Source organism: Calypte anna, chromosome 10 (genome assembly GCF_003957555.1).
Source record: "Calypte anna isolate BGI_N300 chromosome 10, bCalAnn1_v1.p, whole genome shotgun sequence".
Lineage (NCBI taxonomy): Eukaryota > Metazoa > Chordata > Aves > Apodiformes > Trochilidae > Calypte > Calypte anna.
In genome coordinates this window covers 1955401-1975500 of record NC_044256.1, presented here as the reverse complement: position 1 = coordinate 1975500, position 20100 = coordinate 1955401, and the positions used below count along the sequence as shown (strand labels likewise).

The window sequence follows — 20100 nt, the reverse complement described above, 5'->3', positions numbered from 1 at the left end:
CCTCTCTAAGTTCAACCATAAACACAACACTGACAAGCCCAGCACTGGGCCATGTCCCTGAGTGCCACATCTAGAGGTAAGGAATGAAAGGCTTCACCCCAGGAAATCTGGTGACAAATCTGGTGATGGAGATCCAGCAGTTGTGAGTTGGGAAGGAAGAATGGGAAGGGTAAGGCTCTTCCCCATGGGAAAGCCTATCCTGTGGCAGACAGAAATGGTTCTGCATTCTTCCCTGGGAAGTGAGAGCAATGGGAAGCAGTAATTTGGGCAGCAGCACTGGGGAGGAGTGGAGGTGAGAGGAGGTTTTGCAGAGCAGAAGGAATGAGCAGAGACAAGAGGCTCTCTCTGGTCCCTGAGCACTACTGAGCAGTGTGGGGTGTGAAGGGCTGCCAGGACAAAAGACACCTGCCCCTGCCTGACCTGCCAAGGGGGATGGCAAGGACTGAACTGGACAAGGTGAGGCAGAAGATGGGACCACAGGGAGACAGCAGAGCAAGGCTTCTCAGCAGACAGAATGGCTGGCAAGGTTGCTCAGGCTCCTCCCTGTCTCCCATAAAACCAAAACATCCTCCCCAGACGCTGTAACCAACCACTGCTGCCAGCTGCATGTGCACTGAAGTCAAACCAAAGGGATTAAGTCCCATCTCTTGGCCTGCTACCCAAATCCCTGCCTCTGAACACAGCACATGGTTCTGGGTCAGGATCTGTCCAGCAGTGACTGGACTTCTGTCTGATGAAGGCTTTCAAATTCCCTGCCTGTTTCTTTTCCTGCAAGACCAAGAACACACACTGAAATGGTTTCAGGAGTAACAAACTAGAGTACAGTCCCTTATCATCTCATCTGACCCAGATCTGAGAGAGGCAACATTGTTATCTCTCTCCTGGCCCTATAAAAACCTAATAGATTTGGTGAAACACACAAATGACATCCCACTCTCTGTTGCTTCTAAAATCCCTCAGCAGTGACCTTTAGTGGTTTCATCAGTGACTTTAGTCAATGGGTCTGCAGCTCCCCTGCATACATAAAATACCAGTTACCCACCTTTCAGATTGGCCTTAGACAAGGTGTTTCTCTTGAAATATTTCATTATTATAAGTATTTGATTTCATCATTTTTATTGCCATTAATTTTACTCCCTTCTGGCTCTCAAAGCTGAATTTTCTGTACTGGAAGGTGGGGTTTTTTCTGCAGTGCAGCCTCCTGCTGAGGATGTAAGTCCTTAGAGTAGAATAATGTCTTACTTACTCCAACACTCCTCCTGAAAGCAATCTTCACTAGTAGGTTTCTAAAGAAGCAGCTCTTTCACCACCATCACACCCATATCTTCTCCTTGAAGTGCCCCTACCACTTAGAAGCATTTGCAAAAGAAAAGTAGCATAAAATGTACTTTGCCATAAAGACCACTAAAAACCCCCAGTCCTGCTTGCCACTTGAATGCAATGTTCCACTCATGGATACCCAGTCCCTGCAGAGCTGGGGTGGATCCCTGAGCACAGAGATTGTGCATCTGAGGAGGAGCTGTCAAAGAGCTTGCACAGAAAACAGAGCAACAGATTCACCCTGGTTCTAAAGAAGAAGAAATCAACCTGAAGCTGAGGTGGTGCAGGAGGAAATCCTGGATTTTGCAGCAGGTTCATTGTCAGTAGGTACTGCTGGGACATAAACCATTTAACTGGGAATAGATTGGGTGGTGGGGGACCTCCCTGCAGTGGGTGCTGAGCTGAGCATGGCTGAGATGTGTGTGTCACAGCATGGCTGGTGGCTCTGGAGAGAGGATGGACCTTTCCAGCCTTCTTCTCTATGAGTATGGATGAACAGCTTCCCATCTGAGCTGGCTTCTTACAGTGAGCCTGAAGCAAACACAGCAGCTTGGATCTGGGTCTGCAAAGCAGCCACGTTTGTTGAGTCTAGCAAAACAAGGTTGGCCAAGGTTGAGAAAGCAGATGGCTATCAGTAACACAGTGATGTGCTGGGTAAACATCAGAGAAAGGATGATTTAAACAAAAGGATTCACAAATAAATTGTTATAAACTAGCAAGGAATAAAGGCAGACTGGGAATTAGGAAAAGATTTTGAATAATTTAGAAAAGTGAGATGCTGGAGCAGCAGTATAGTGGTGACAGAGGGCACAATCCATCACTGCTGTCACACAGAGCACCATGTGTTTATGAAAGGGGTAATTATGAAAGGGGCTGCACTTTCAGACAGTGGGAAACATTCCAGTTCTGTGTTCCTGTCCCTGTCAGCAATGTCTTCACACCTCTGCACAGGCATGATGGGAGACAATTTCCACTTCACATGCCTGACTGTATGCTCACCACTTCTGGAACTGAGAGGTTTTTCCCCCACCCATTTGGTGAGTATGAAATTCAAGAGCCCAGCTTCACTAACTGCACACACATTTATGGAAGTGTTGCTTAAGGTTTAATTGCTTTGGTTCCTGCCTGGGTGATCAGTGCACAGAGAACCACAAAGCCTGAAAGAGGCACCTACAGAGAAGCCAAACCCTGCAGAGAGATGGAGCTGAATCAGCAGTGGAGGGCACTGCAGATAAAACCATTTCCAGGAGCAGGCTTCAAAGCAGATACATTTCAACATTTGAAAATTACCATGAACTATTTTCTATCTCCTGTTCTGCAGTAACAGGGCTGTTTTAGAGCACTAACAGATGATCACCAAAGGAACTGGTGTAAAGTTTAAACGTGTCAACCTGCTCAGACTGACCTGAAAGGAACAACTGACATAATCCTCCCCAGTACCCTGCTCTGCCTTCTCAGCTTAATAATCTGAAGAGAAATCCTCTGAGGTTCTAGAATTTTCAGGTTCCCCTCCCAACACCCTGCTTTCTTCCCTTGTAAAACAGTGGGTATCTACAGGGAGAGCAGGCTTTACTTTTCTCCAAGCACGATCATAAATTGCAGCAGTCCCCTCAAAGCAGACAGTCTGCTGCTAGCCTCATAAAAATGGAAATTTTACTCACAATAGCTAAAATAAGCTTCCTGTGACCCAAAGAAGCAGAGCTAGGAATAGCAGGGTAGCATATTAATCTTAAACTATGGCAGTACTGTACAATTTCAAAACCTGAAATGATGCAGGAAAACGAAGAATTTCCACTGGGGACTGTAATTCATATATTATGGGGGGATTAAAGAATAATAAATTTTGAAGGGAAGTATTAATGACTATATGGGGTATTGTGAACCTGGCATGCCCTGAAGCCTGGAACTTTGTATACCAAACACTAAAAATGATTTGTGCCCAAGCAGAAAACATTAGATGTTATTCTCACCAGAAGTTACGTGCTGCAGGAAGTAAGAACTCAGTAAGAGAGAAAAGTTCCTTGATAATTCAGAGAGAAACAGCTAGGAAAATGTTTGCCATCACGTCGAGTGGTAACCACCAGAAGAAAGGAGATGATAGAACCTGGGATATTTCCCTTGCTCTTAGAGAAAGGCTGACCACAATGGTCCTGAAATTCATGAGTGATGCTGCTGTGCTTTCTCCTGCAACAGCTTTCACCTTAAGCTCTTCACAAACTGAGGCAGAGAAGCCCAGTGAAGTGCTCACAGTGCAGCAAGGCCACAGCTTTGCCCTGGGTTTATAGCTCCTACAGACCTGTCCTTGAGTCCATCATCTTCCCTGGGGCTGATAATGGGACCCTGGGACTTGTATGCTGAAGCTTAGCCTTCATGTTTGTCCACTCTGGAGATCAGTCCTTCAGCAAGACAAATAAAACCTCAGTTAAAAGCAAGTTAAGATTTCCTGCTTCTTAGCCAGAATAATTAGACAATCCTGTAGATCCATACGTTTTCCACAGAGTCATCCCTGCTGTGTTAGGAGGATTCCTGGTGCATGGTTCAGGGGAGACAGAAGCACATGAGGCAGCAATCAGTTCATTATGCAGAGAATTAGCAGAAGCCTGACCAGGCCACAAACAGCTTACAGCTGGATGGCCTCAAGGAGTGGCCCTTCAAGAAGCTGCATGAAGTATTAGCTGGGGACACGATGAAATATTAGTTATGGGAGTCTTTCAGAGCCCATTGACTATTTGACTGGAGCTCCTGTCTCTCCCAGTCTCATACCAGCAATTAAGGCACTTCAGATAAAAAGGGGAAGAGCTCTGTGGGAAGAAAACCTGGATGAAAACATGTGCTGGAAGCCACCAGCTCAGCCAGCACACACAGAACCCTCCTGATGCAGGCCACGGTGTGTGTCTCTACACAAAATCCCTAAGGTGGGGTTACCTGACTTACTTTACTGAATGCTGTAGTAAATGGTTGCACAAAATCCAGTGTAAATACCAGAGTACAAGCTACAGCTGCCCCTGGGGAGCTCTAACTTATTCACTATCCCATAAAACTCCCAGGTAGGGAAATGAGTAAAAAGCCTGAATGCTTTCTTATTCCATAAGCCCTTCGTGGTCAAGTATTCTGCCCTGAATGTTTCCATTGTTCAAACTAGAAGGGGGAAATAAGATTAGCTGGAGATGGAATAGCCCATTTTCTCATGCAGTATATTCTCTAGCCAACTCAAGCTTGCTGGGTTTGGCAGAACTCAAGGCTCTATGAAGTCAGTGGGTTTTTTTTAAGGCCAACAAAGTTAAGTTTGGCACAAACCCATGCATTCCATGCCATACCTAACCTCAGGTGTTATATGCAGGGTTAATATTCTGCCAGAGCATAAGAGAACAGTACATCAGAGGCTGCTGGGCCTAACAGCTGAATTGTGGTTGTGAATGGCAGCTTTTATTTTAACAGTATTAGCAACTTGGTCCTTTATTTCTCCTCCAACTAGGCAGAGCAGTAGGCAATTGCAGATACTCATCAAAGCTGACAAATGCTGTGTGGCATACAGAACATATTAATTGCAGGAATCAGCCTGGAATCTTTAGGGATGAAAAACACATCTTAGAGAAAAGGGATGCAAAGCAATTCCTCCTGCAGCCTGACACAGAGGGTAACTTGCCAAACATAAGCTGTGACCCAAGTCACTCCAGTGGCTGCCAGTTCCAGGCAGAGCAGCTGATGGAGGAAGCCCTGAAGATGGCACAGGCAGTGGAACCACAGCACATGAGCAGCAGGAGGACACAGGAACCACCTACAGGAAATCTCTGTGGAGATGTCTCAGGAGTGCTTCATGTCCCTCAGCAGAAGAGGAGCTGGGAGATCCCACACCACCTAAATACATCCCTTGACTGCTACCTGGATTGTGAACTAAAGCACTGAAAGGTGTTGCTGGGACTGTGGTTTCTCAGACAACCTGAATTGGGCCCAGGATGGGTGTCCCCCACTATTAGACCACAGAAAAAACATTTCTGTCCAACTTCTGTCTCATTCAACATAAAGGACAATTGTTGAAATAAAAGTCTCCCAAATTTAGCTTTGCAAGACAAGCACTCACTGCATCTACAAAAACATTGTATGTAATATATGATACAACACACAAAAAGTATTTCTTCTGGTATTTTTAGGTGACTTCTGGGAATCAGAAACTAATTACTCAATATGAATGTTTGAATATAACATAACTGCACCTTGCCCAGTGTGTACAGCAATGCACGTTTTCTATTTGCTGAACATCTTTTTCACAAGGAAAACCATGAACCTCTCTGATCACATAACCTAGCTGAAGGTAGAAATCAGTCCTGGGGATCTGTTGTGTGTGTGCCCAGCCTTTTCCTGAGAGACACAAAGCAGCAGCAGTGGTGTTAACCTGGATGTTGGGATGAATATCTTGGACAGAAGAATTTTTAGATCAATCTCCACAGCTCTAAAATTTCAGCAAACCACCTCATAATGTGCACAACACTCCTCCAGTATCAAATGTAACCCTCAAGGAACACATGCATAAATAATAGTCTATCCACTGGGGAAACCTCTGAAATGCTACAAAAAAGTGGGAAATGCATTTTAGGGAGCAGTCTACTCAACTGTCTGCTTTTAAATACAATTTCAAATCAGGAATAATTAATGGCTGAACTGTAGTTAGCATTTTCTTATTATAAAGAAGAAAAAACAAAAAACATTTCTATGTGCTTTCAGGACTATGTAGGGAATGGAAAAGATTACCTTATAAAAATGTGTGGTGAGCTTTTTCTGGTAAATCTTTAATGGAAAGTACTTCCATGCCTTTAATTCTAAGGAGCTTAACCAAAATAAAGATACCATGCAAACATCCAATTCAGGAATATTCACATACTGCCCACCTGCTAAAATACTCAAGCTAATATTTCTAAAGCAGACTAACATAACACTAGGGTAGAAAGTATTCCCTCCTCTGGAATATTACACTAAATGTTACTGAGATTATGTACACATTCTGCACTACATTATAAGGGCTGGGGCATCACAGGAAAAAGGAGAATTTTCAAAAAATACTTCTGGTCTTGCACTTGAATGATAAAAATGGAGCCAAGTTAAGGTAAATGTTGATCTTCCCCTGAACCACACACCTGCCCAACAAACAGCTCCTCCCCATAGCCAAGCAGCACTCAGACATCTGAGCAGGAGCTGTACACCCAGAAGATGATTCCTCCTCTGGCTCCAGAGCAGCCCTGGCTCAGCTCAGCTGGGCTGTCCAGCAGTGCCAGTTTTAAGCACTTGGTGAGAACAGAGCCTCCAGGAGAGGCGACCTTCACAGCTCTGAATCACTGAAATGGAAGTGGCTGGACACCAAAATTGTTTGTCAATGTTCTTCTCCATTTCCCTCCTCTTACCTCAGAGTGTTTATCACTTTGCCAGTTCTGGTTTGTCTGCTGCTTCTCTGGTGTTTGATGGATTTAATCATGAGGCCTGGGGAAGGTACATCAGATATGTTCCTCCTGAGTAACTTTATTGGCTCTGTTAGGACTCTGTATGCAAACACAGCAGCTCCTGCTGCTTTGGAGTGGGCACAGCCTCTTTGGACAAATGGGAAAATGCAATTTCAAGGGAAAGTAACCAATTGTCTGGTAGTGTGAAGGTATTTAGTGTGTGGAGTAGCTGCAGGATGGGATCAGCTGTGGCAGCAAGCAGCAGCACAGGGGCAGCACTCACCTGGGGGAGGTCGCAGCTCAGTGATGTTCTCGGTGGCCTCATCATCAGAATCTTCAGTTGCCACCACCTTGTACCTGGTGCTGCTCTGCTTGTTCAGTACATGTGGGACCTGCAGGGCAGCTTCTCTCTCTGCAGCCAGGTCCAAATCCTGCTGGGCAAGGTGGGCCCTCAGCTGCCTGATTTCAAACTGGAAGGAAAAAGAACAGCACATAGTGACTCTCACATAAGCACGGTGAGAAGTCTGTGTTCTAAATGTAGGGATCTGTTACTCATTTCATCACTAAACCACTCCAGAGTGGTTATAGCAAATGCAATACATGTCTGCATCCTAAAGATACCATTTTCTACCATCTAACTGCCAAAGAAAATGAAATCTTTACAGAAGACCACTAAAATAGGCATTTAGGGATTTAGGTTCATGACAAACATCCCCAACCTGCTGGGCTTTTTAAAGAGGATTTCTGTGTAGAGAGGTTCCCTAAAAGCAGTACCCACAACGGTCCTTCTCCACTGACTCTAAAAGGGACACCACAGTCCTCATCCAACTTGAAATCTCCTCAGCAGTGTGCAGAAAATCCTAGGGAAGATTGCTGCTTTTCTGGCTACTCCTCTGAAATCTGTGAGCCACAGCAGTTCAGGACTTTCTGCAAGCAGGAGGGGATTTGCCTCATGACTGGTGGTTGTGAAGCAGACACCTGACAAAAAGACAGAAGCTACCAGGTACAATCTGACTGAGGGACACAGCATGTTTCTCCTGTGTTTGACAGCCACAGGTCTCCCACAATGCAGGAAGGGAAAGCATTTTTCTGGAAAGGCTGCAGAGACCCTTTAAATCTTTAGATAAGCACTACAAGATCCTGCTGTCCTTCCCCTCTGCCACCCAGCACAGCTATGGGGCTGCACAGAGTTTTTAAAAAACTCTTTTTAAGCTCAGTAGCATAGCAGTGAGCAAGTCATGTCTTATTATTGAGAGACTGAGAGGCAAAAGCAAATGAGGTGAGTAATAGGCTCAGGCATTTAAATTTAGCATTTCTGGGCTTCCCACAGTCCTGAGGCCTGAAAAGCCATCAGAGAGCATGATGCTACAGCAAGCCACACTGCACCTGTCACTCCACATTTACAGCAGAGATGGAAACAGCACCTTGATGCTTGAAAACTGGTGTGTAACAGCATGTAGGCTAAATGAATCTGGTTCTGGATCTTGCCTCTCAGGTGCTGACTCAAATCTGCTTTGCTGTTGGATTTGGGAATCCCTCAGCAGACCTGGTGTGTGCCACAGAGGAGCACATCAGACACAGTGCCAAGCCAGGAACACTGCAGAGAGCCAGCAGTTCCTCCAAACTCTGTAAGCAAGTGGAGGGGGAACAAGACAGAGTTTCCACAGATTTTTGAAAGTAAAAAAAGAGGAAAGAAAAAAGGATTCCAGTTTGCCACATCTGGAGACTATCTGCTTTCCAGAGGTAAGGGCAGGAACTACAATAAAAGGAAGGCTCACTGCAAGACTCAATTTTAGAGAGCAAAAGGGCAGTTTAAACTTTCCAGATCCCACTCAAACCACCTGATGTAGGGTTGTAACAAAGCACACAGATTTTTCTCTGTCTTTAAAGCAGTGCACAGAGGTCTGGCAGCCACAGACTGCTGGCTGTAAGAAACATTCATTGCTCTGAACCAAAGGTCCTCTGGCAGTGGCAGTCAGTGGATTAAGTAGCATCATCAAATGTCAAAGCAGAGCCCTGCTCCTTGATTCCCCAGTGAAATCTCCATGGCAGCCCCAGATGGTGGGGTTTGTGTTAACCTAGCAGCTGGGAAGAGGGAGCAAAGTGGGGAATGCTCATTCTTTTCCCAGCCACCCCCAAGCTTCCTGAGGCTGGAGGGCCTGTACCATACTACAGGTGCCAGTATGAATGCATCAGTCAGCTGTGGAAGGACTGTCTGGGGTTTAACTTTACAACACAGAGAATTTCAGTTTTCATCCTTGACTTAAAAATAAAATAAAATATCAAAAAAATCTTACATTTTACCTTGAAAGCAGGGAAGGATATGCTTCCAGCTAGTCACTATGTTTAGGGGAATAAATGCCCTCAAACATGATAGCAAAAAAAAAATAATATGGAGTTTTTATTGAAAAAACCCATTGCCTAACTATATCTGCTTGCATAGCTCAAGCTAAAAGTCAGTAAGAATTAGGCATCATTCCTGTTTTTCTATGATTCACATCTCATCCTTCAGAAGCATTCCTGTGTGTCAGGGAAAGAAATACTGCCACTAAAATGCTCAGTTTCAGCCTAGAAATGGGATGTGATTTATATTTTCATCATGGAAGCAAAAAAAAGTTGGCAGGTGTTTTATAACACAAATAGATAAAAGTACTTAAAAGTCAGCTTGTATTTCTGCATCACACCTAATTTAAGCAGCTTAAGCATTTACCAAGAGTGACTGAACCGTGTAGCAATCAGAACCTTGAAGGGAACCACTCCAAGCAAAGGGCAAATCCCCTCCTGGTTGTGTTTCACAGCCCTGAGAAAGGAAGTCCTGAGGTGATCTGTCCTGCTGCAGTGAACCTACAGCAAAAATGGGGGGAGAGAGCAGCATTTCTGAGAGCCCCTTGGCATGTTCCAATCCATAACAAGAGCGTTTCCAAATATTCACAGATTATTGTCAGGCTTTAACTCCCATGCCCAGTCTCCATCCAGATGAGTTCACACATTTTACTGTTTCCTCTGGCTCTGCCAACAAGCTGGGACTTGCTCAGCCTCCTGTGCTTGCCCAAGCAGTGGTCTGCAACCATTCCTGGCACCACCATACTGGACAACTACACTTTGTCCAAACAATTCTTTAGTTCCTATGGGGAAAATTACTTTCTTGGTTGAATCCCAAGCACACAGAGAGCACGAGAAGCTGGAACCTGCAGAGAAGTCGACTCCCCCAGTTCCTCAGCAGAGTTAGGACTGCTGCTCATGTCAGGAAGGGAAGGGGCTTTGCTGCCATCTTTTGTTGAAAGCCTGAAACACATGGATGAGCCCACAGCAGGGGAGGAGGGAAGCACCTGCTGATGGGGATGGCTCCAGGGTCACGTTCCTGCTGAAACTGAATCCCAGACCTGATGTCCTGGCTCATGCAACGCTTCCCTCATCCACTGCCTGAGGATTAGAAGCATATGCAGGACTTGCAGCTTTCTCAGTGATATGCAAACCCTCTTGTACTGCTGGCTGCAAACACAACCCACATGCTTGCCTTGCTTTCAGCTCAGAACACTGAGCTGATTCAGCTGGTCAGAAATTCAGAGCTCAACATGACACTGTCAAAAGCAGCTCCAAGCACTGAATTTCCAGGCACAGTCCAGCACACTGGACTTCAACATCAAGGGAGTCACAGCACACAGAGATGCTCAGAAACAGAAGGGCAGAAACTGATGTTGCCTACAAAACCAGGCAGCTGCAGGTTATCTGTGCTCTCCCTTCCACCTCCCCAGCACCTCAGATGGTCAGCTTCCAGGTCCCATTTGTGTGTGCCCAGAAGTCTGTGTAGTGGTTGAAACAGCATAAAGCTTGAGTTAAATACTGTTGTGTGCCTGTCCTTCTCTTACTGACAGAGAAGTGGCTAACACTGGTGTTTTTTCTCACTCCCACATTCACTGTTAGTGATGAAAAGTGATCCAGGCAACCTCTTGCTCCACAGCAGTGCAGAACTGTGACACAGAGTGTCAGACAGAACCAAAACCCAGCCCAATACACTGCTCCCAAATGCAAACCAAAGCTCTCCAAGTCTCTAGTAAATTTTAAAAGGGACTGTGTGGGATGGAAAAAACATCACCTAGCACAAGGATTGATTTAAGAAAATGAAAGAACATTCAATAAAATATCTAGGAAAAGTTAAAACAAGAAACAGATTTTTCTTACAAAAAGTGTGCATCTGCTCAGGAGACCAGCTCAAGATTAATTGCTTCCAATTCTTACTGAAAGAAGCTGGAATTCAGCAACACACTAACAAAGCCCCCAAAAGGTTAAATCTAAAAGAAGTGGGTGTTCCTTACATCTGTAGCTCCATGAGAGATGGCAAGAGCAAATTACGTTGTAGGTGCTTATATCTATTGAACATTATATTGAACACTGACCTTGGGCAGTTCTAAAGTCTAAAAGAGCTAATGAGATTGCTCTGAGTGCATGTCATGCAGCCCAGGGCAGGTTAAATAAATCATTAAAAGGTATCAAATACAAGTGTTTTAAAGTAAAAATTCCGGGCCAAGTTAAACAGGTGAAGTTTCTATTGGCAGTAGGAGCTGATGAAGCTGTCTGTAGAGCTGAGCCTCTCCAGTTTCTGCACTGCAGAAAACCAAGTGTCGTATTTTCAGGTAGATGAGGATATGAGAAATAAAAATGAAAAGCATATAAAGTTACACACGTGCTTTGATTTGATTGAATTCTTACTCATAGGTATCAGCTCTGTGTTAAGAACCCTGCAAATCCCAGAGAGGCAAATAATGCTGCTGTCTGGAAGACAACTTGTGATTAAGGAGACTAAACCAAACCATCTCCTGACTCAAGATAATTAGAAACTGAACACTTGTTCATTTGAGACTGCTACTGACATTACTTACCAGGACACCTACAATAAATATTAATTAGAAATTAATTAGAAACACTTTGGCAGCTTCTGGTAGGTTCCTTTATCAGAAAGTTCCTAACATACTCAGTGATGGATAAAATGTATCTGAGAACTTCAGAGAATCACAGCATAACCTGGGCTGAAATGAACCTGTGAGGGTCACCTCGTCCAACACCCCACTTAGAGCAAGTCCATCTAGCTCAGGCTGCTAAAAGCCTCTCCTGTTAAGGTTTTACCATCTCCAAATAAGACCACAGTCTCCCTGACAATCTGCTCCACTGCCTGCCCTGAAAATGTGTGTTCTGTACAGCCCAAACCTGTGTGTTGTCACTGTGCTCCTCTGAGGAGCTGCATGCTCTCATCAGGGAGCTGCAGTCAAGGTGCAATACACGTGGCTCATGTGGAAATCCACCAAGAAAAAGGGAGATGATCCAAACCATCTCATACAAGTAACTGGATTGTCAGGCACCAAGAGAAAGTTCAGTGAGGGTAAATTTGAACTCAGTGTTTTCCAGAATTTTACATGTTCTCCTCTAGCACAAACTTAGCAATACTTTGAGAGGAAGCAAAGGAGAAGGAGCCATGTGGCACACCCGTGTACTTCCTCACTCACAGAATGCATTTATGAGCAGATAAAATGACAGGGACTAACCAAAGATCAAGGTGTACATGCCTAGTTTCATAAAGCCTGCCACCCATCCTATCTGATATTCTACAACATCTAAGTAAAGCTCAAAATGGGATGCAGCACTGAACCACAGAATATTTCCCTTTAGTGGACTAGCAACAGAGAATGATTGACATAGTTTCAGAGAGATCAATTAATATTTTACCCAGAAGCATATTTGTGTCCTCGTGTCTAATGCAGAAGAACAAACTTTGTTCAATTCTATTGGTGCTGCTTGTACAGAATGCCCTGCCCTAAAACTCATCTGCCACCAGGATACAAGGGGATGACCTTGCCTACCTTCCATTCCCAAAGAAAAAGCCTGGTAGTTAGAAATAAATCACAATTATTGCAAAAGGATACCATAAGTTATTGCCTGGTAGGTAATTTCACCAGCTAAATAGCCCTGTCATTAGCCTAGCAGCTGTCATACAGATTAGGGTAAAAGATAAAAAAGAAACTACAGCTTCTATAGTTGTTGCAGATTTAAGAATGATTAAAAACTCAGTTCTACGGGACCTGCCAGGAAAGGAGCTCTTGTGTCTTTGCTGGACTGTACTCAGCTAAATGACTCTTGTAAAAATTCTTTTACAGGTGAGTCTAGAGGAAAAGAGTGCTCTTCTCTGACTGGCATTTGCATTGTTGATGACACTTTGGAACTTTGCTTTGCAGCATAAGTTCTGACAAAACAGTGCCATCAGCAATATACTCGGGTCATATTTGTGACAGTAACTGCACTGAGACTTTGTTTAGCCTTTACCTTTACCCATTTTTAGAAAATCCTGTTAGTGTGACTGATAACATTGCTCACTTTTTGTGAAGTCCTGTCCAGCCATCTCAGTCCTTGCAATGTTTCCTGCCTTGACTGTCCTGCTGATCCACTCCTTGTTAATGACTTCTTGCCCAGTGGAGAGTAAAGCAAACAATAAACTATTCAAACATTTCCAGTGGGGTACTACAGAGAACAAAGTGGAGGTCCACACAACTATCATGTATAAAATATCTCCTGGTTTTCAGATGTATGGCTAGCCAAAAATCAACATCTGGAAAGAGTTTTCATGTTTGCAAAAGTAGGTCTCCAAGGTCACTCAGGAATGGAAATGTATTTTATAGCTGTGATAATCCTATCACTGGCCAAAAAACCACACAGCTGAGAGAAACAGAATCCAAAAGGTAAGATGAAGGGAGGTTGCATCTCTCCTGCTTTTATCTTTTAAAAGCCCAAACTCCATTTTTGCCTGTCAAATGTTAAGTACCAGCTTCAAAACAGGAGAGCATGGGACTTCTTCAGAAAAAATAGTGTGAAACTTACAAAATAACTTCATCTGCAGAAGACACCAAAGCTGGAAAATTTCAGTCCCAGCTGCCTGATAACTGGCAAAGCAGTAAGAAACCAAACACAGGATCTCAGAAAAAGAAAAAAAAAAAGTGCTGGGAAATCTTAACAGGAATATTTTGAGCCCTGTGTTATATTATTGTTAAATAAATGCAAATCATCAGTGTGCAGAAGGTGCAGCCTCAGGATGAATTGGCATCTACAGCCATTGCTGACAGGTAGGTGACATGGTGGCTTGTCCCCTCTTCCTACCTGGGCTGGCACTGGTGTGTAATCCCAGGCTGCAGCTCAGCCCCTCAGGTAGCTCCCAGGAATCCCATCTGGCCCTGCCAGAGCTGGCACCATGCAGAGAAGGCAAACTGGAATCCCTCCCTGCTGGCCCTCCTGCTCCTGAGCACAGCCAGACTGACACAGGCTGTGTCACTCAGAAACACAAACTCCACAAAGGAGCAATCTTTAAAAAGGTTAGGAAAGATGATCAAATGAAAAAAGCAAAAACCTGGCAGAATTGTAGGCATTAAATACCATTAAGAGACATTTTTCCCACCTGATACTGTACACAATGTTAATGTGTCTATTATAAAGCTGACAACTTGTTCTTGACTGAATTATGAAGCTATTAATTTATGAAGGAAGCAGCACTTGTGTCAGTGTTGCTAACTGAGGCAAATTAGTACATTTACTGCATATTATACAGCTGAGACATTTGTTTGGCAGGGAGTCAGAATGGTAAAATAAGAGAGATCAGGATGCTGTCATTTTTCTAGAGTCCATATTTTTCCATAGCTGATGACACTTGAAAGCTAGGAGAGAACCTGCTCTGTTTTCACAGATTCACTCTGATCTCCCAGTGCAGGATGTCTTTGTGCTTGATGCACAGCAATTCTGCAGAGAACAGAGCTCAGATTAGGGATATCCTGCTTAGACATTTTGCAAGGCAGGCCCAAAATGTGCTCCTGACCCCCTCCTTGGGATGACAGGCCCACACCAAAGCCAAGGAAACAGTAACACCAAAAACTGTTTAGAAGTCTAGAGTCTTACCAGGCTGCATGATACATTTCCTGAAAAAGAGTATTTTGAAATTTATGATTGTCAAGAACTTCATCCTGACAGCATGGGCTGGCAACAGGACTCAAGGAATCACTGACCTGCCCACTGTGTTTGCTCAAAGGGTATTCTCTCCCCTCTCAAATGGGCACTTCCCTGTTCTTTTCACAACTATGACAAAAACATTAATAATTTATTTCCATAGAGCCAAACTGAAGAACAGAACTGCAGTTTTGCCACTGAAGATACTTACATAGCTGGAACTAACTAACCTTTGCCAAATGTCACGGTTAAGATGAGAGGCTGTCAAAAGCACTGTTATGAACAGCTCTTCCAAATTCATCCCTAGGATAAGGCACCCTCACACCACTAAGAGGCCACTGCAGACTCCTAGACCTGGAGCTAAATCTAAAAAGCCATTTGAGGACCTAAATACTGTTTTTTACAAGCATTTTAGCTTCCTCAGTAACAGATGGGCACCTAAATGCTTCAGCTGGCCTGTTCTGGAACAAGCTGCCTCTACTCCTGTCTGCTCAGGTCCTTCAACTTTTTGACTGACTGAGCCATTCAGATCTTCTCATTTTGAATTTGAAGAACACCTCCCACAAGTGGGGAGTGTGAGCAGAAGCCAGAAACCTCCAGGATTTATTTGGACACCTTAGAGTTATCCCTACAACTGAAAAAAGAAGTCACTTGGGGATCATGCTGTTGTGGTTTGATGGTGCTCTACTCAGCCTGGGACTCAAATACATTCCTGGTTTCTACTTGGAAGCAGATTATTCAAGAACTGATGTGCATGAGGCAAATTGCAAAAACTCCTGGCTTACTGCCCAAACAGTGGTTTTACACCTTTTTCATGTAAATATATTAATTTGAGATATTTTAAGCTTCACTTTGCCTTACCTTAAGACACAGTCACTAAACACATGGGGGCCTGGGAAGAATCTTACATCTTGACTTACTACCAGCAGCTAGAAGCTTCTCTTGCAACGTTTTGAGTCTGCCAAGAGAGTCTCTGACTGACCTCCAGGGAAGCTGCCTTCTGCATTTAAAGCAGGGAGATTCATTAGCTTTCAACTACATATACCTTTCCTAGGAAAATGGCCTTAATAGAGCTGCACTCTCTGACAGCAGCAACAACTGCTCCATGTTCTTTGCATTATTGCAGTCTGTCTGTACTCATTCAATAAATAACATCCTGAAAGCATCCTTTTGCTATTCCTCTCATTTGTTTTCCTCACTTTGAGAAACACAAGCACAGCAGCAGAGAGAGACAACTGCTGTTTGACACAGTATGCTGACAGCACCCTGGTTTCCTTAGCACTGAAACCTGTCAACCTCTCAGCAGGAGTCAGTGATACTTCTCAAACCTCAGCTTGCAGCAAAGTACACACACACACACACAAAATAGTTTGGTTTGCCATGACAGCCATGTGTAAATGGAGACATAACTGAACCTTACCCCTTGTTCCTGGCAGATCTGGGTTAGTCTTTCTAGCTGCTCATCTTGAATAACCTTTGCCTTCTCATACTGCTGAATCATCATCTCCATCTCCACTTTCACTGGAAGGACGTAGGCTGGAAAACACAAATAAGCACTTAGAGTAACCCAGCTGTGATTTGTTATACTGCCAGCAGGAAAACCTTTACAGACCTTTACAGGCCAGAGAATGTCATCCCTTCCACGTGCACCTAGAGAACCAGAATATTTCTTATAGAAACAGCACTGGAGTATTTCCTCTGGGAAAGGATTTCTAGCCTGTGAAATGCAGGTCATCAGCAGGGTCTAGGCCTTGCCTGCTCAGATCTCCATTTGGCTGGCTGAGCTGAAATGCATCCTGCACACTCCTCCTACCTTCCCCTGCAATAATCTTTCCCAGTGGTTACCACAGATTTCCTGAACTACTGGGTAGGAGGATTTTCTGCTCAGAGGCAGGCCATCCTCTCTAACCTGAACACCATGGCTCCCTTAGGAAAAGAACCATTCCAGAGCTCAAAGCATTTAGTTCCTACACTTTGTGGTAAAAAGTAACTCCCTAATGGAAACAGCAGACTAAGAAAGATACTTTAAAAAACAAAAGGGCATTTATCTTCCACTGCTTTTCAAGCTACAGCCCAGTTTTCAATAGGTTTTCTGAATGCCTCTGGAAATTTTGCTCCTGTCATGCATAACTTCAGCAAACTCAGACTGATCAGCAAAGCTGTTCAACACATACTCCAGTTCTTCATGTCTGCTGAAGCTACACAAGATCCTGAACTTTTCTTGCACACTTCAGTCAGAGGAAAACCAAACCAATCCATTATAAAGGCCCATAGGGAACAGGAGATACAGCCATCAACTTGAGATTTCCTCTCCACCACAAGAGCCATAACTCTCTTCTGTTCAGTGTTTTTAAGAGGAAGGAGAACAGCATTAGCAGTGGTCACAAGCAATCTTGTAATCATCTTCCATATCTCCTTTTTTTATTTTATTTTTTTTTTTTTGCCAGCCTGACAGGTAATTTTTGGAGTCAAAACCTTGAAAACCACTCACCATCAATGATCCTCTTCACTCTCCATATTCGTAGGGTGATAATCAGGCTGATAGCATCCCATGGGCTGCTGGGGCCATTAGCCACTGTTGAGGCCACCATTGGTGCCAAGGACAAGATGATGACAGCACCATCAAACACCTAGAGAGAAATCAGATTTGTTCAAACCCTTGCTAAAGATCATAACCCTGTCATTCCTTCCTGGGGCCTTGAAGGGCTCCATCTTTGCTCAAAAGAAACATATTTGAAAGGGATATGAGAGGTGGCCAAGCCACAGAAAGGCTGCATCCTTTTTAGGTAGAACAAGAGAATTCCTTCATGCATTTTATGAGGTGAGGAAAGATAAACTGTGGTGGGAGGACAAGGAGAGAGGAAGGTATTTGGAAATGCTGGCTAAAATCCCCAAGCCCCAAGCGATAGCCTAAATGCTATAACAGCCAAAGAGTTTTATTGACATTGGTATTTATTACCTGTTACTTAGCATAATTTCATCCTAAAAAAAAAAATAATTATACAGTCCCTGCCCATAGATCTTACTGTCTAAATGAAGAGATCAAGAAGACAAGCAGAGAAAGACAGAGAAAAGAGAGCTGATGGCTCATGGCCACGTCCTGACTACACAAAGAGTGTGTGTGGGAACAGCCCTGCATCAGGACAGAAAGACTCCTTGCTCTCACCTTTATTGGGCAGGTAGTTTTTCAAGGATTTTGGCAGCTGGGACTATCCAGAATGATTTGTATGACATTGGTTGCACTGGAATTAGCTCAGCAAAGGCAATTGTGCAAAGCATTAGTCAGAAATGCATGAGTAAATACATTGCAGAGCAAACTGGCAACAGAGTTGTGTCTGTCCTACAGCTGCCTAGCAGGGGAGACAGAATTCCACATCCTCATTCCTACTGAGACCCTTCCCAGCTGCCAAAGACCACTGATTAATGGTTTGCATAAGGAGGGAAAACATGGATTTTAAGCAATACATATCCAGAATTGGGCATAACAACTTCTTAACGTAACGAACACTTCTTTCTGCCACCATTTGGTGGGCAGTGAACAATATCACTCCATTTTAAATTACCAAAATGAGCCACAGGAACTGCTGTTATTTCACCTTATTTATAAAATTCTCTAGATCAATAATTTAAGTTTCCTCTGAGTATTTTAGACAAGCAAGTTAAAAGATTTACAACCATAGTACAAAAGCCATGCAAGTCTCTAGACTCACCTAAGCTCCAAGAAAACCCAGACATTCTTCTGGTGCATGCTGTGCCATATTAGTTCATCAGACACTATCAAGAGCTTCTAATTTGCCTGATTTCTGCTCAGATTGGGATTATATGTTACTTCTAGTACCTACATTTCCTTACCTGCCTCTGCAACAGTATGCACATCCTACCTCATTTTTAACTTGAGGTACAAATTACAGTATTTATCATAACTTTACTAAAAGGAATAATTTCACAAGAAGAAATGGGGTTTTGCTAAACCATGATTTTCTATCAGAGAGTTATACACAATTTTCAACTAGTTCTAATTGCAAGTTGCTAACAGGAATGCAGTTGCACAAATCAAATGCCAGTTTTTACTCATACTGTAATTTCAGAGAAGCAGTATAAACATTCATATATATGTAATTTATATATATATTCATATGTATGAACAGCTCTATCAACAAAATAAATAGACACAAAGAGTAAAAAAACCCCAATCCTTCCCTTCATAAAATCTCTCTCTCTTCTGAGCCTCTCACAGAAACAGGGATTGCATCATGCAGCTACCTATCCCTGCATATGATGAGAAGAATGTGCACATTAAGTGAGTTAAAAGATACTGTACTGCACCAGGTCTGTAACAAAGCCACTCAAAGCAGTTCTTAATATTCTTACTGTGCCTGTCTGGAAGAGAGAATGAAGAGTAAGATTGCTTACCTCTATTTTGTTTTCAATGTAATCCCATATGCCAAGGACCACAATCCTCAAAACAGTCTAGCAAAACAGATCAGGGGAAAAAAACAAAAGGATGATGCATGTGACTGTAATTTTAGATAAACATTTAGTACTTTTTCTACTTAGGGCATCATTTTATGTTTTATTTAAGCTTTATGCATTTCTTTGGAATAATAATGAGAATCTAAAAGAATCTAAGGTATTGCTTTCTAGCAACTATACTGACTCTGAAATTTTCATAAGCAAGTTTCAAGTTCAGATGTTCATTAGCCTTTCCATCCTCTTTTAGTCTGGTCAGATTTAGATTACCAGCCTGCCCCAAGTCCCAGCCCTATGTCTCTGTAAGACCCACTGTGGGGTTCCCTCTGCTGGAATGGGGGATGATTCTCTTTTTTTACCAGTTTTGAAACACCAGTGCTTACTATTTTCTAAGAAGAGCAAAGAGGCACTGTCCTCTCTTGATGCCTAAAGATACTGACATTTCATCAGTCCAGAGCAGAGACTTTTATTCTATCTCGCAGGGGTACAGTCTTAAAAATCCCAGGGAATCAGGGGAGAAAAATATCTTGGAGAACCTTCTCTATTAAGCAAACCAGATAAAAGTAGTATCAGTAGCTACAAAAGAGGAATAAAGAAAGAACACAGAATGAACCAATGGTGAATTCCCATTAAAAATCCAATGGTGTTTTTCCGAATTTTTAACCCAGCTTTCAGAAGATGCAATAAAACAAACTAAAATCAATCAGCCAACTAATAACTGGAATTGAATCCCTATAAAAGCAGAACTGGTAGAGATGTTTTCTGCCAAGAGCACCACCAAGGTCAGGTTTTGACAGACACTACAGACATGAGGAGTCCAACTGCAGCTGGTGCCTTGCAAACTGCTTGAAATGCTGCTTTCTGCATGGTTCAGCACCCCACGTGTGAGAGGTGACCA

The 20100-nt window shown here is 43.3% G+C and overlaps 1 protein-coding gene across 5 annotated transcripts in view; it reads right to left on the bottom strand.

The window, feature by feature from the left end:
- Positions 1 to 20100, bottom strand: part of TMEM266 (transmembrane protein 266) — an 88868-nt gene that overhangs the window by 10856 nt on the left and 57912 nt on the right. For all 5 annotated transcript variants that reach the window (XM_030456976.1, XM_030456977.1, XM_030456972.1 and 2 more), the window contains 4 exons: positions 19146 to 19202; positions 17224 to 17362; positions 16153 to 16268; positions 7036 to 7222 (listed from right to left, as the gene is read on the bottom strand). In XM_030456976.1, the coding sequence (XP_030312836.1) occupies positions 7036 to 7222; positions 16153 to 16268; positions 17224 to 17362; positions 19146 to 19202 (499 nt within the window). The remainder of the gene's footprint in view (positions 1 to 7035; positions 7223 to 16152; positions 16269 to 17223; positions 17363 to 19145; positions 19203 to 20100) is intronic.